This window comes from Pseudorca crassidens, chromosome 11 (genome assembly GCF_039906515.1).
Source record: "Pseudorca crassidens isolate mPseCra1 chromosome 11, mPseCra1.hap1, whole genome shotgun sequence".
In the NCBI taxonomy this organism is placed as follows: Eukaryota; Metazoa; Chordata; class Mammalia; order Artiodactyla; family Delphinidae; genus Pseudorca; species Pseudorca crassidens.
The window spans coordinates 10,473,686-10,488,372 of NC_090306.1; the positions used below are offsets into that span (position 1 = coordinate 10,473,686).

At 44.0% G+C, this 14,687-nt stretch overlaps 1 protein-coding gene across 1 annotated transcript in view; it reads right to left on the reverse strand.

The window, feature by feature from the left end:
* Window positions 1-14,687, reverse strand: part of GRIN2B (glutamate ionotropic receptor NMDA type subunit 2B) — a 581,922-nt gene that overhangs the window by 23,719 nt on the left and 543,516 nt on the right. Inside the window, exons 15-17 of the mRNA XM_067695747.1 lie at window positions 5,955-6,115; window positions 3,975-4,162; window positions 1,157-1,395 (exon numbers count right to left, since the gene is read on the reverse strand). Coding sequence (XP_067551848.1) covers window positions 1,157-1,395; window positions 3,975-4,162; window positions 5,955-6,115 — 588 coding nt within the window. The remainder of the gene's footprint in view (window positions 1-1,156; window positions 1,396-3,974; window positions 4,163-5,954; window positions 6,116-14,687) is intronic.

A 14,687-nucleotide genomic window follows, 5' to 3' on the forward strand; every position in this document is an offset into this window, starting at 1 on the left:
TTCCCTGAGGCAGCAGTGAGATAAGAGATCTTTAAGAGAAGGTTCCTCTACTTTCCTTCTCAGGCCTCCTTTCTAACCCTTCTTGATTATGGCCAGGAGAAAATGCACTTTTCCTCTACAGAGCCATTGATTATGTCGAGGGGCTACAAATGGGATTTCTATTACAGGTTCCCCCCACTGCTGCCATCCCCCTCTCTGGAGAGGTCTTGGGAAGGGCCACGCAGTGCAACCTCCTGCTCCCAGGTAACTGAATGGCCTGCAGCAACTCACAGCCAGAGAGGACACTTTCTCTATCAACTAAAATACTACAGGAAATGATCAAAAGATGCAACAATTTAATGAGTACTCCATTTTCTCATATAATTCCATTAGAGACAAAGTTGGTTATTTATGTCTGAAGCCTAGACCTCTATTTGAAGAGGACATTTGAGTTCACCTCTCATGAATGAATCCCATAACTTTATTAACAAATTCAAAAGAAGTCTTTTTTTTTCTTTTTTTTTAGCTCTTCCCTGTGACCCTCTGTTCATATTCAAAACTGTGTTCAAAATCTCATTCTGGACTAGACACACAGAAGAGCACTAAATAAAGAACGACTTGAGTTATACTCTTGCTCCAATTAAGGAAGTTTCTGGAATGCAAATTTCTTACAGGTCAGGACTTATTTCTGAAGGCTCTGTTAAGCTCTTTAACTCCCCAAACTCACACATGGTTAAAACATAGAGTAGGACGGTGAAATAACCAACAGCATACCTTTGGATGTCAGAATAAGAGAGATATATTTCATGATTTAAATAGAAATGTGATTTTTTTAAAAGGATTAAATGATTAATCCAACCTCTGCAGAATTAACTAATGGTGATGAAAGGCATCTGGGAAAAGGCCAAATGTTTCATTCTGATAGATCTGCCAGTTCTTATGGAGAACCAAATGCCCAAACCCCACACAGAAATCTGTTTCTTGAAGGAAAAACTGCATCACCTGTTTTTTTGAGCCACTTGAAATGATGTCATCCCCCCCCCCTCCGGGGAAATGTACATGATGTGGCTTCTCGCTTTAGCAGCCTCGGGCTGCAGTCAGTGCCCTCCTGGCTCTCCGTGCTCTGCACAGCGAGCTGTCTTTCCCAAGCTCCAAGCACCTGAATCAAAGCACTTACTCTGCTGATGGAGAAGACCATGCCAGGCTTGCCAGAACACACACCCATAAAGCAGTGCCTGAACTGCCAATAGAAGAGGTGTTCGCATATGAAGGTGATGAGGCTGAGAGCCATGGCGGCCCCCAGCATGTAGAAGACGCCCGCCATGTTGTCAATGTCCAGCTGGCTGCTCATGACCTCGTTCTTCTCATTGTGGCAGATGCCCGTGAGCCACAGAGCTTCCAGCTCCTCCATCTCCCCTGGCGGCGGGACGGGAAGGAGAACAGGCAGAGAGAGGAGAGAGGGCAGGAGTAGAGAGAGGGGGCGAGAGGGGTGTTGGGGAAAGGAGAGGAAAACATGCGAGAGAAAGAGAGAAGGAGACATAAAGAAAGAAAACCAACAGAGAAAGTTAGGATTTTATTAAATACCGTTATGTAGTAACTTATCGATGTATTTAGGTATTCAGTGAAAACGATAATGTGGATACCACCGGTGACACAAAGACAGGAGACATTACCTCTGTGCCCCATGACTTACCCAGTGTAAACTGGTGTATAAACAATCAGTATGACAAGCTATATGCAGGTCACAAGAGCTGCCTGAATTAGAGTGATTTTGCAGATGGGTGGCCAGTGGGTTTTCATGAGGATGTAGGACTTGGAGGTGGGCATGGTGAATGGGTGAATTTTAATTTATATTGCACAAAAAGGCACTCCAGGCAGCAGAAATAGCATGATCAAGGGGAGGAAGGTAGAAAATCACAAGGCGTATTTGGGAAAGGCAGGCAGAACGAGTCAGAGTAACAGTAGGCAAAGGAAGCTGAATACAAAAGGTTGATGCAAGATGGCCGAGGGCCCGAGTATCAGACTAAAGCACTTTGAACTTTTTCTTGCTGTTGTTGTAGACAGTGAGGAACAACATAACCGAACAAGCGATTCAGAAAATTGCTCTCAAAATATATGCAAAGCAGATTGGGTCGGGGGGAGGAGAGACAGAGACATATCGGCAGAGAGATTGATTGATTCCCTAGAAGTCCTCAGACTTCCTGATCTCTTGTTGAAAATACAAATGTTCACAGTAAAAGGGAGGAAGCTGCAGTAAAATGACACCACCCAGTTCGGACCTGCCTCCTTTTAACGCTGCTTAAGGAAGTTTTGATTAATTCAAGTCATGCCAGGTTACAATAACCGTGATCCACTTCAGTGGATACTAGGAATTAGCAAGGTAGAAATCGTAGACAAAAGGAAAATGACAGACACCATATGCCTGAGAATGCATCTAATTCCAGAGAAGCGAAAATCTGAAAATCTCATGAAGAAAACTGCCTGTTCCAGTAGTTCCAGTTTGGTTCAAAATGTGAACCTTGTCTGAATAATCTGACCGAAGCCCTGGCAACTTCTGCAAATCACCTCTATGGCTACACTTCCTCGTGGATAGAGGCCCCGTTATTGCCTTTAAGTGACAGCTGCATTACAATGACAGAAACTCTTATACCAAAATGGCTCGTAACCCTCCACCTGGAACCCCCCTCCTCTTTCCAATGTTAATCAAATCACTTTTTACTCATTTCTTGGATCAAAGTATGATTTTCCTAACTAGGGAACAACTGACTTCACCCAGAGTCTGACAATCTCCCTGTGCTCCTCTGCTTCTTCTTGCATCCCTAACAGCAAAGATTCTGCAGACAGAACTTAGGGAACCGCTTGGTTGATGGCCTGTGAGGCCAAGTAGAGTCAGGCTGCTCATCCGTAACTGGATTAGCTTCTGTGAGACGAACAGGAGGAGTAGGTGCTTTAGACAATAAAGTGAAGACGGATGCGGAAGGCGTGAGTGTAATGAAACAGGAGATGAGATTTCCTCAAAACAAGCTGTCTGCTCAGTCTGCTGCGAGAATCACTCTGGGGGGTGAGTGCCTTCCGGTGTCTGTCTCTGAGGACCCTGGCCCTGCTTCCTCCCTCTTCCAGAGGGAAAAGCAAGATGGGAGAGGGAAGGATGAGCAGATGCCCACGTGTGGATGTCTCTGCCCTTTCTCTGGGCCCAGAGAGAGCAGAGACCTTTCCAAAATCCCATCCACTGCTCTGGCCACATGTGAGAAGACTGGGGAACTTCTGATCCCAGCCCCTCTTACTTTATCCCTGAGGGTTTGATCATACCCTGCAATCCTGAAACACACCTCCTTGACTGACTAATCCTCTCCCCCAAATTTCACCCTGGGTTGGATTGTATAACCACGCCCCACTGCCCCCCGCAGTTCCTTTGTTGAAGTCCTAACTCCCAGTACCTTGAGATGTGACTTTATTTGGAAGTAGGGTAATTGCAGATGTAACTGGTTAAGGTGAGATCACCTGGATACAGTGGGCTCCTAATCCAATATAACTGGTATCCTTAAAAAGGGAGGGAATCAGACATAGACACGTACAGAGGGAAAACATGCACACAGGGAGAAAGCCATGTGAACATGAAGGCAGAGCAGGGGTGATGTGTCTACAAGCCAAGGAACCCTGTAGATTGCCAGCAAACCACGATGAGCTTAGGGCAGAGGCATGGAGCGGATTCTCCCTCGAGTCCCTCATTAGGAACCAAAGCCGACACTTTGATCTTAGGGTTCAGGCCTCCAGAACCTTGAGCCAAATGTCTGTTGTTTAAGTCACTCAGTTTGTGGTACTTTGCTACAAAGCGTTAGGAAACTAATAACATACACCCTCCAAATCTCCTAGTATACTGTGAAATGCTTTTCTGGAAATGCAGAGGTTAGAGGGATGAGGAAGGAAGAAGGGTTGATGTTTCGGACTGGCCATCGGGAGAGGCCAAAGAGGCACTGTCCCTTTCTTTAACTCACCATCTCCGAAGAGCTGCAGGATAGCAAGGTCCACCTGGCGCTTCCATCCAGAATCCTTTTGGATGGCAATGCCATAACCAGTGGAAGCAAAGACCTTCCCGCTGCCAATGGTCACCAGCTTGCAGCCTTCGTCTCTGCCTGCCATGTAGTTCAGCACTGCTGCATCGTAGATGAAGGCATCCAGTTTCCTGTGCGAGAAAGAAACAAACAAAGCAAGTCCAGTGGAGGAATTTTAGTACAAATCTACCACTGGGGTCATTAACAGGAAGCAGTAGGGCTCCAGCAGACTATGGGGGAAGTGGCTCAAAGTAAGGCTCAAGGTGGAACTCAGCCAGAAACTAAAGCCTAAATCCCAGGCTGTTCTTTGTGCGATTTCAGGTGGACAGGAGGAGTTCTCTCCCTCCCACTGGGAATGATGAGAATGTAAGCTGGGCCTGAAGCCAACTCATAAGCTGTGTCTGAAAGGAGAAGGAGTAAAAAGGAATCAATAAAAATAATAACAGAAATAATGAAAAGGAACCATCACAATGATAACAGCAAATAGCATGGGTTAGACTTCTATACCATTTTTCATTTCTCCGTTCGTTACAGTCCGGAGTGGGGTAAGTGTAGGTAGACGTGTAGCACTAGATGGACGATGCTTTGTTTGCAGTCAGAAGGGTTTCAATATTCTGTTTTGCAGCGCAAGGAGAGAAGTGAGTCATTGGGGTGGTGGCAGCACAAGCTTGTGTCAAGAGCCAATGTGTGAAACCACAAGCCAGTGCAGAATGCAGGAGAAGTCAGAGGTCTCAGATTCCCAAACATATGAGAATCTCATTGTACATACTGTGCTTTTCAAGGAAAGAATATACAGGGAAGGGGATAAAGCTAGGGGCGGGGTCAGGAAGGTATAGGTCAGTATTTAAACACATCAAAGGGGGAAGCAGAAATTGATATACTCATATAGGTAGTAGAGAGGTCTGCAAGAAAGAAAGGCAGCCATCATCCTCTTCACTTTTACAAGTTAAGTTAGCTTTACTCCTCCTTAAGAAAAAAGAAATCCTTTCTGGCATGATAAGACACAGAACATTTTTTCAAAAGGCCTGTGAGTAACCTTTAGGAGGAGTGTCCATCAAAAAGCCAAAGTTCTGATTGACAACTGTGATTGTACCAGGGACCAGACTGCCCAGACTAGTCCACCCCAAACTCAAATCCCATCTTCTGAAATCTGCCGTGACTTCATAATGATAAGACAGAGTCTAACAGTATTTAAGTAAACATGCATCTGGGTGGTTCTTCCAGAACCAGAGCCACCAGGAGGTCTAAGTGTTGTTAGTTAAGCTACAACACAGGAAATCAGCTACGAGGCCCCAGGACCTTCAAATTCCAACAACTCTCATGGTCAATTGTCTGTCTTACTCTGCAGCTGTGGCTTCTGAAGGCCAAATGAATGAATGTGGCTGAGATTATGCAAGCAAACCTATTTGCAGTTCATGAGCTCCTTTTAGTGAATGAACTGAGATTACAGAGCTGGAGCAAAGAATGCCAATTTTGTTGGAATTGGAGATCGGTTAACACATTCTTACTGTGTGTTGTCTAAAAACTTTTACCCTTTCATTGTTTATTTCTCCCTGTCCGTAAGACACCAAAATCATCATTTTCACCTTTTGGTCAACAGGTCTTTATTTCGTGTGTAACGTGTGAACTTTAGCCTTGACTCTCCCCTTTGACTTTTACATCTATTACATTCTTGTTTCATGTTTACATTAATGCAAGTAGAATAGAGTTTATTAAAAATACATAGAAGTGAATAATAGCATAGGGACCTCTGTGCACTGGCCTGAATTACACTGTCACTTTAACTCGGAGGTCCACAAAGAGCAAATGCAGCCTGCTTTCCTTTAACGTGGCGTGGCACCAAACATGGCACATCTGATTCCACGTATGTTTCATAAACGTGAGCAACGTATCAAAGGTTCTGAGCTTGGAAGCAGTTCTTACCCTGTTTTCAGGGAGAGCAGTGCATCGTCCACGCCCCTCTGGTTGAACTTCCCCATGTAGGCGTGCATTTCCGCATAGTTGTTGCGAATGTTCCTCTCCGTGCTGCCGTTGGGCACAGTGCCAAAGCGGAAAGGGGGTGAGAAGTCATTAGGTCTCTGGAACTGGAGAGAGAGAGAGAGAGAGAGAGAGAGAGAGAATAATATGAGGACTTCAGAAAATGTGAAGAGATATTACGTTAGCATTAGTGGATTTATCATGGAAGGGACAAACAAAAGTTCACCAAATACATTAGCCCTCACTCAGGAGCAGCAATTGCTATCTGAAAGTGAACTTCAATTCAACTCAATTTATTCCACGTTGTTGAGAGCTTTCTATCTGCCCACCCTTGACTTGTATCTGTAACACTTGTGTGCCGCATTTATGCACACTGCACAGAACCAGGGATGATGGAAATGTGCTATTAGCTTAACTGCAGTGGGCTGGTTACCTTTATTTCTGAAAATTGTGTGAAATCTGCTTGCAGGCCCCTTCATTGCACTATCAAGGCTATAGGACCTTAGTGAGGTAAGCTACAACATACTCCTGAAAATCACTTGTTGGACGCAAATATGTTCTGCTAAGTTTTCTCTTGACCTTGCTTGATGCTTTAAAAGCCCATGTTTATCCTACATGAGTTGTAGGATAAATTGTAAAAGCAAATGCAATTTTAATTATGTTCCCTCTCGTGTTTAAGAACTGAGTGTGGATTACCAGGGCTTAGCATCACAAAGTGAAATCTCTTGGATTTTCACCCCTATGACATCAGCTTTATTTCTGGCCATTGCCCTGCAATGAGCAAGTCTTTATGTTGCTTCCTGAACACACAATTCATTCACTTGTACCTTCACAGCCTCATAGAGTCTGTTCCCTCAGCATGAACTCACCTTTCTCCCCGGGCCAATTCATGTCCTTCACCTCAACATGTAACTCAAAGCAATTTCTTCAGGACAATTTCTATGAGTTCTTCCTTCCATCAAGTCTACCCAACAGTGACCCACCAGTACTCTGTGTTCTTGGTTTAGATCATAATTAATACTACTAATTCATTTACTTTCTAAATGAGCTGGCTAAGTTCTGAGAGCTAGTCTCTGATGTAGTCATGAAGCTCTAGATTGAGACAGATAATGAACTGAAGAGCAGCTCTGCCACTTACTACTGTGTGACGTGGGGCAAGTAACAGGAGTTCTCTGTGCATCATTTCCTCATATGTAATAAGGAGACAATAATGTCTACTTTTCAAGATCGTTGTGTGTTGTATTAAATGACACAATGTACAAGAAGTGCATGGCACAGCATCTTGCACACAGCAAGTGCTCAGAGAAGACCCCTTATATTATTTTAAATTCATGTCTATATTCTGCATTCCCTAGTAAACTTCATACTTTCTAAGTTTCTCATTCTATTAGAACAGCAACGATCAGATGGAATGTGACCAGAGTGTGTGGTCATATGTGCTGTGCCTTGGTATAGGAAAGACAATCTGGATATTTGAAGTCCACTTGGTTTCAATACTATACCATTTACTGTGGAGATACATTTGAAAATCTAACTCAGGAGTACTCTGAAGCTTTGGAGCTGTCTGGGCTTCAAGCCATTCTCCTTTCTCCCTCCCTTGACCTGAGACACTCAAGAGCTTCTCAGAATATGGGGATTTCATGGACCACAAAATGTCACAGCACCAGGAACCATAAATGCCATCTTCATTGCTTAAAGTTGGCCATAGTTAAAAGTAAGGTCATGCAGTGGTGTTCGTTAGGTAATCTGAGACGCATCAAAAGACCACTACTTTCTGACTTACCGTGGTGCTTTTTGCCATTAAGAGTTTCTGTTTAATTATTTTTAAACAGGTTGTGATTTTTAAGTGAAAAAAAAAAACACTATAAAAGAGTCAAAGAATTTTAGAGTTGGATGAGCCACTCAAGGTTAACTAGTCCAAACCTTTCATTTTACAAATGAAGACAGAGGCCCACAGAGGACTAGCAATTTGCTCAATGTCCCACAGCAGCAGTGATGGCTAACATTATCAGGAATCAGCTGGCTTAATTAATAGTATTCCTCATGGTCCCCAGCAGATAACAAGCTTAAAGTAAACAGGGATATGTTTTGTTGGAAGAGACAGAATGCTGTGCATAGAACTGTCAATTATAACACTTCAGATGTTTGAGAAAAGGTATCCCCCAATCAAAAGCAGAGTAGATACCATGGCAGGCAGCAGTATAACCAGATGAGCTCCCTTTAATCAGTAATTCCCCACTTTGCTAGGACAATGACAACTGATGCTCACAGGGTCCAAATACTAGGGTCCAAAGTATTTTCTGAAACATCAATGAAAATTGAAATCATGTCCAGTACAATTCTGGTATAAATTTTTATGTTCTAGTTGTTTTGAAAATCGGCAATCCATGTAAGGTAGATACAATAATTTTTCTTAATTAAAATTTTTTTATTTAAGTATAATTGATTTATAGTGTTGTGTTAATTTCTGCTGTACAGCAAAGTGACTCAGTTATACAAATATATATTATTTTTCATATTCTTTTCCATTATGGTTTATAACAGGCCATTGAATATAGGTCCCTGCGCTATACAGTAGGGCCTTGTTGTTTATCCATTCTATATATATAATAGTTTTCATCTGCTAATCCCAAACTCCCAATCCTTCCCCTGCCCCCCCGCCTCTGCCTTCCCCTTGGCAACCACAAATCTGTTCTCTATGATTAACCAAATGGAATGTGATACCCAGAGTGCCTCACGTCCTGATGAAGCTAGATTATGGAAAGTTTCCATACTACTCTTAATTAACTTTAATTTCTAAGTTTTCTTTAGATTTCTAGATGCTGTTTTATAACTATATCTTTGAATACATAAATACTAAAGAAATAATAAAGGACCTAGAATAGCCAAGATGACCTTGAAGAAGAAGAACAAAGTTGAAAGACTTATACTACCTGACTTCAAGACTTTAAAGCTGTAGTAATCATGACAGTGGGATATTAGCGTAGAGAGAGTGAAGAGATTATGGGACCAGAATGGAGTGCCCCCAACAGACCAACACACGTATGGTGCAAAGGTGATTCGGGACAGACAGGACAGTCTTCAACCAGTGGTGTCAGAACAGCTAGCTATTCATATGCAAAAAAACCTTCATCCCATACCTCACAAGATATATAGAAATTAACACAAAGTAGATCATATATCTAAATACAAATCCTAAAATTATAACATTTCCAGGAGAAAATATAGGAGAAAGGTTTTGTCACCCTGAGTTAGACAAAGGTTTCTTAGATATGACACCAAAGTACAATCCACCACAAAAAAAAGATGAATCGGACTTTGTTAAAATTAAGAACTCTTTGAAAGACACCGCTAAAATCATGGAAAGACAAGCCACTGGCAAGATAAAAATATTTGAAAACAATTGAAAGCTATTAAGGAACTACAGGAATTAAATAAGAAGATAGCAAGACTCCTGAATAGTTAAAGCATCTTCCATCGGAAAACAATCAGAGAAATCAGCCAACACTAGAAGAATGGAAGGCGTGGTCCTGTGGAAAGCATTGGTCTTGGAGGCAGATAATTTGGATTTGAATTCCAGATCTTTCTCTGACCAACTGCATGAACATGGGCCAGTTATTTAAATTCATGGAGGCCCATTTTTCTGGAAGTATTATTTTTAATTAATATTGAGATAATATCTGGGATTACTTAACACAATATCTGGCCCATGGTGGATTCTCAAAACTATTAACTGCTTCCATGAGGATGACGTTGTAATAGCTAAAATTGTCCTATGTTAGATAATGTTCCCTAAGATGGAAAACTCTCATTCCCTAATTTGTTCCTTAAACTCAGCCAGTCTGGGGACCAAAAGGGTGAGTGTATCACCCCACAATTAGCTGAAGCAGAAGTGAGCCTGCCTTTTCCTTTGACGATTCTTGTCCCAGCTTGGTGAAATTTAAATAAAAACCTAGATCTTTAAAAAAACTGTCATTGGAACTTGAATTTTACTAAAATTCATGGCCATGGAGAACTGTATTTTTAGTGAGGAAGAAGGAAAAAAAGAATCCTCCACATGCCACCTTGATGCTTCCACTAAACGCCCTGTAATAAAACTTACCCCAAGCTGGGAGGCACTGCCTGGCACTTACTTAACCCGAATGACAATCTGTGCTCTCTGGGGTTTGGGGAAGGAGTAAATTAGTACTGTCCAGAACCGGAAGTCTTAAAAATCCATAGAACAAGAAGGACTCTAAGAAACAAATTTTTAAAATATTAAAAAACCCAATACACCAAGGAGACCAGCATTGAATTAAAAAGCTCAGTCTGCTTTTCAAATAGGGAATTTTATATAGTATTCCTTATTAGTCGCCTTTGGCCATTATAGAGCTTCCTTGAACTTGGAATCTTTTTCCAGAGCTACCCTGGTCGGGATTCTAAAAACATACAGAGGAAAATAAAAAAGCAGAAAGGAAGGAACTTGGGGGGTGGATCCCATTTCACAGATGAGGAAACTGAAGCTCTGAAGAGACCAAGGAAGTTGTTCCAGGCCACGTGGTGAAATAGGAGGACCAGCTTATAGGGCTTGACCCCGAGCTGAGTCGTCCCACTGCGGCTCAAATACCAGCCCCCTGGTTCTACTGCTCACTGGGGAGTGAAGCCACGCACTGTGGAGCCACCCGGTGAGGGTATCCTTCCCTTCCTGTCATATCAGGTGCCAACACCTCCTTGGGATTCAGCACAGGGTGTCCAGCCATCACTGCAAGCACACTCTCGCACAAGGGCAAAACAGTGCCAGAATGTTAAGAGACCTGTAATCTCACTTGATCCTCCTAGAGAGCTGCCGGGAATCAGAATTCAGCACTTGAGCTCCTCAGACCATCATCTCAGCCCCCATCTTAATGACCTCAAAGTGAGTTAGTCTTGGCAGTGAGGCAAGGAGAGAGGTGCGGAGGCCAGGAGCAAAGGCCCTTTTCCCCACCCAGAGATGGTGGGATTAGGGGGCACTGGGGCTGCCCCTTCCCAACAGAGAGGCTCTTCCGCAGCCTGCTTCAGAGGGAAAGGGAAAGGGGAAGGAGTCAAGGAAGTGGAGATCTGGGTCCATTTTGTTTAGTTATTAAATAAATATATAAACCGATTTTACTACGTATAAGGCAGTACTAATTTATTAATAGCAGCTACTCATATTCAACACCCATATATGTACTGGGAACAACTCACGTTATCTCCTTTAATGATAATTAAAATGCATCCATTCATTTGACAAATATATCCTGAGCATCTAGTAGTGCAGAGGACTGTATTTACGAGGATACAAGAAGTTTACATACCAGAGAGGCAGAGATGTAAACATTCATTCAATTTTTCATTCCTTTACTTTTTCATTCATTCATCTGTTCATTCATACAGACATTCAGCACATACTTATAGCATCTGTCACGATATTCTGGGCGCTGGGGATACAGTATGACAGGAGAGTAAGAACCTGCCTTCAGGGAGTTCACATTGTAAAGAAGTAGGGCAGATAACAAGTTGTTTTTTTTCTAATGTAATGGACTAATACAGAGGCACAGATTCTTTGCTAGTCCTTGTATAGGAGATGAAGTATGTTCCCTGTCCTTGATTCTGGCCTGACCTTGTGACTTGCTTGACCAATAGAATGTACAGAAGTAACATTCTGGGGCTTCTGAGGCTAGGTCATAAGAGCCTTGCAGGTTCCTCCTGGGCCTCTGTAAGAAGTCCTATGACCCTGTGGGCTCCACGCCGGAGCTGTCATATCTAGGCACTTCTATCTGCAGGCCCAGCTGAGCCCAGCCTTCCAACCACTCCAGCGAGGGCACCAGGCAACCCCGCCCACATATCTGACCCATAAACTGGGGAAATAAAATGAAACGGCCCTTGCTTTGAGCCACCAAGTGCTGGGGTAGGTTGCCGTGTAGCCATAGATAATGGGCACACAGGTGATCTCAAGTAGTGAAAACCAAGCACTGGGAAGAAATGGACACAGCTATGATACAGGATGAAGAGCGACTGGCCGGAGAATAAGTTTAGCCTGGCTGTCCTAAGAAGCCCCCTCTGAGAAAGGTGGCTTCTGAACAAAGCACTGGAAGATGAGGAGGAACCAGGCACGTGAGGATCGGGGGAAGGGCAGCGGGTGTGGCTGGGGAACTGGGAGTGACATGCTGGGTGCCACGGAGCAGCGTGCCCATGACAGTGGAGGCCAGAGCAAAGGGCGCCGTCCTGAACAGCCTTAAGGAGGCCACAGAACCGGGGCTAAGAGCTGAAGGGAGAGTTCTCTAGTAGGACAAGAGGAGACCAGGGGTTTTTAGATAGACACAGCAGTCTGTGCAGACGCAGGGCCCTGGGAGAGACCGGGCATGACTGGAGATCACGGGCAGTTTGTCATTGCCGGAGCCTAACAGCTATGGCCCTGGTAACTGGAGGGCAGCAGGGCTGAAGAGCCAGGGCCTGGTTCACAATGGGAGTTGAATTCTGCACAAAGGAGTTCAGAGTCCATGCTCTAAGGGAAAAGAAACAGCAGAGCCTCTGGAGCCAGACTGCTTGAGTTCAAATCCCAGCTCTGCTGCTTAATAGCTGTGTGACCTGGAGCAACTCACTTAACTTGTCTGTGCCCCAGTTTCCCCATTTGTACAATGGGGCTAATAATGCCACCTACCTCATGAGGCTTCTCGGTATTCAACAGGTTAATCTGGGCAACATGTTAGCACAGTGCCTGGCACATATTAAATACACTATATTAGTTATTATTACTGTCATCATCATCGTTATCAGAAGCAACTGAAGAATTCTGGCTGAGTGTCAAGGCTGGGTTTTTGTGTCAGAAAGAGCCCGGAGGGTCAGCATTAAGAGCAGGTTGGAAGGAATAAAGCAGAGAGACGGGAGCTGCGGAGGACATGCGCTCGGATGAGGGTCTGGGCCCCAGGGAGAACAAGGAGGGGCAGAAGCGCCGTCAGATACTTGCTTACCGTCCAAGAATGTGAAAGAGGCCGTATGCACAGCTAGACGAAATCACGACCGCGGGCTGTGTACCAGTGCCACCGAAGTTCCACGGGAGAAAGGCTGCAAGCAGCCCGGCTTCCTGGATGGCTTCTTGAAGGAGGCTGCATTTAAGTTGGTAGGGGGATGGGTTGGGCTTGGAAAGGTGGAGGTGGGGCGGGAACGTCCCTTCACGTTAGAAGAACCCTCTGCCGTAAGACGCTCCTCGTCCGACTCTGTTCAGTTCCCATGGTGAGGAAGGAAACAGATCCTCGTGGAGTTATTTTGAGTCCACGATGGCAGAAGAAAAGAAAACCAGATGGCGCCCAGGCTTCTGTGCTGACGACCAGACACAGCCCAACGAGGTTCCTTAGTGCTAGACCTTGGGAACGACAGCAGGCAAAGGAAAGGGTCTCTACTCAAAGGAGGAGGGAGGCAAGAAATGCCTTCTGGGGCGGCTGGTGACCCTGAAAGTTGGCTCTTCTCCTTCAGTCGGGAGTCCGATCAGTCTATGCAAATTAGGACAAGCCAGCTCTGCGACCTTGCAGAGATGGATATTGTAATGTCCTGTTTGCAGGGTCCACCCGCATGAGACGCGGAATCTGGGGGCTTTTGTCTTCAAAGCTTGACAATCCCACACATCAATATTCATTCCATCACTCTGGCTTTTCCATTTGAATCACACACACAAAATCAATGCCCAAATGCCACTCAGCCCTGTGAGGCACCCAGGAGAAAAGGTGGGAATGCTTAGGCTACAAGGGCAGCTTTTGCCTGGTCTGCTAATGAGGAGGTGGCAGAACAGCAGAATTCTCCGGGGACCACGTTACCTACGCAGCACGCTCCCGTTATCACCGTTATCGCACCGGCACCCTCTGCTTTCACAGGACTGTTTTATCACTGACTTTCATTATTTTTTAGGTACAGTTCTATGCATTTTGTTATTCTATTGATTCATTCATTCATTTAAATGGGGTAAAATATACATAAAATTGATCTTTTTTGTTATTGATGTATCTTTGAATCCATTGTTTGTAGTTTGGTTTTGCTTTGTGATCCAATCTGAGAACGTTTTGCCTTTAACACAGGAATTTGTGCTATTTTTATTTATTCATAGGAAAGGTATGTTTGGTACTCAGTTTATCTTCTAAAAATGTCCTTCTGTTTTAACAATAAAAGTTACCATTTTAAATATTTCTAAGTGTGCAGTTCTGTGACCTTAAGTGCATTCACACTGCTGTGCGACCAGCACCACCATCTACCTCCAGGACTTTTTCATCTTCCCCAACTGCGATGCCGTACCTGTGAAACAGTAACTCCCCATTCATTCAACTAATTTTAACCACATATAGAATCTTGTAACCAGGAGCATGATCACGGCACAGAACAGTTCCACCACCCCAAGAATTCCCTTACGTTCCTTGTCTACGGTCCTCCCTCCACCTTTAACCTCTGGTGACCACTGATGTCTGTCCTCTGTTACCATAGTTTTGTCTTTTCCAGAATGTCCTACAAATGGAATCACACAGCATGTGACCTTTTGAGACGGGCTTTTCACTTCTCATAATGCCTCTGAGATTCATCCACTCTGCTGCTGTGTATCCGTAGGTCATTCCTTTTTATTGCCGGGCAGAATTCCACTGTATGGCTGTATTGGTTTGTTTATCCATTCACCCATGGAAGGACATTTTGGTTACTTTC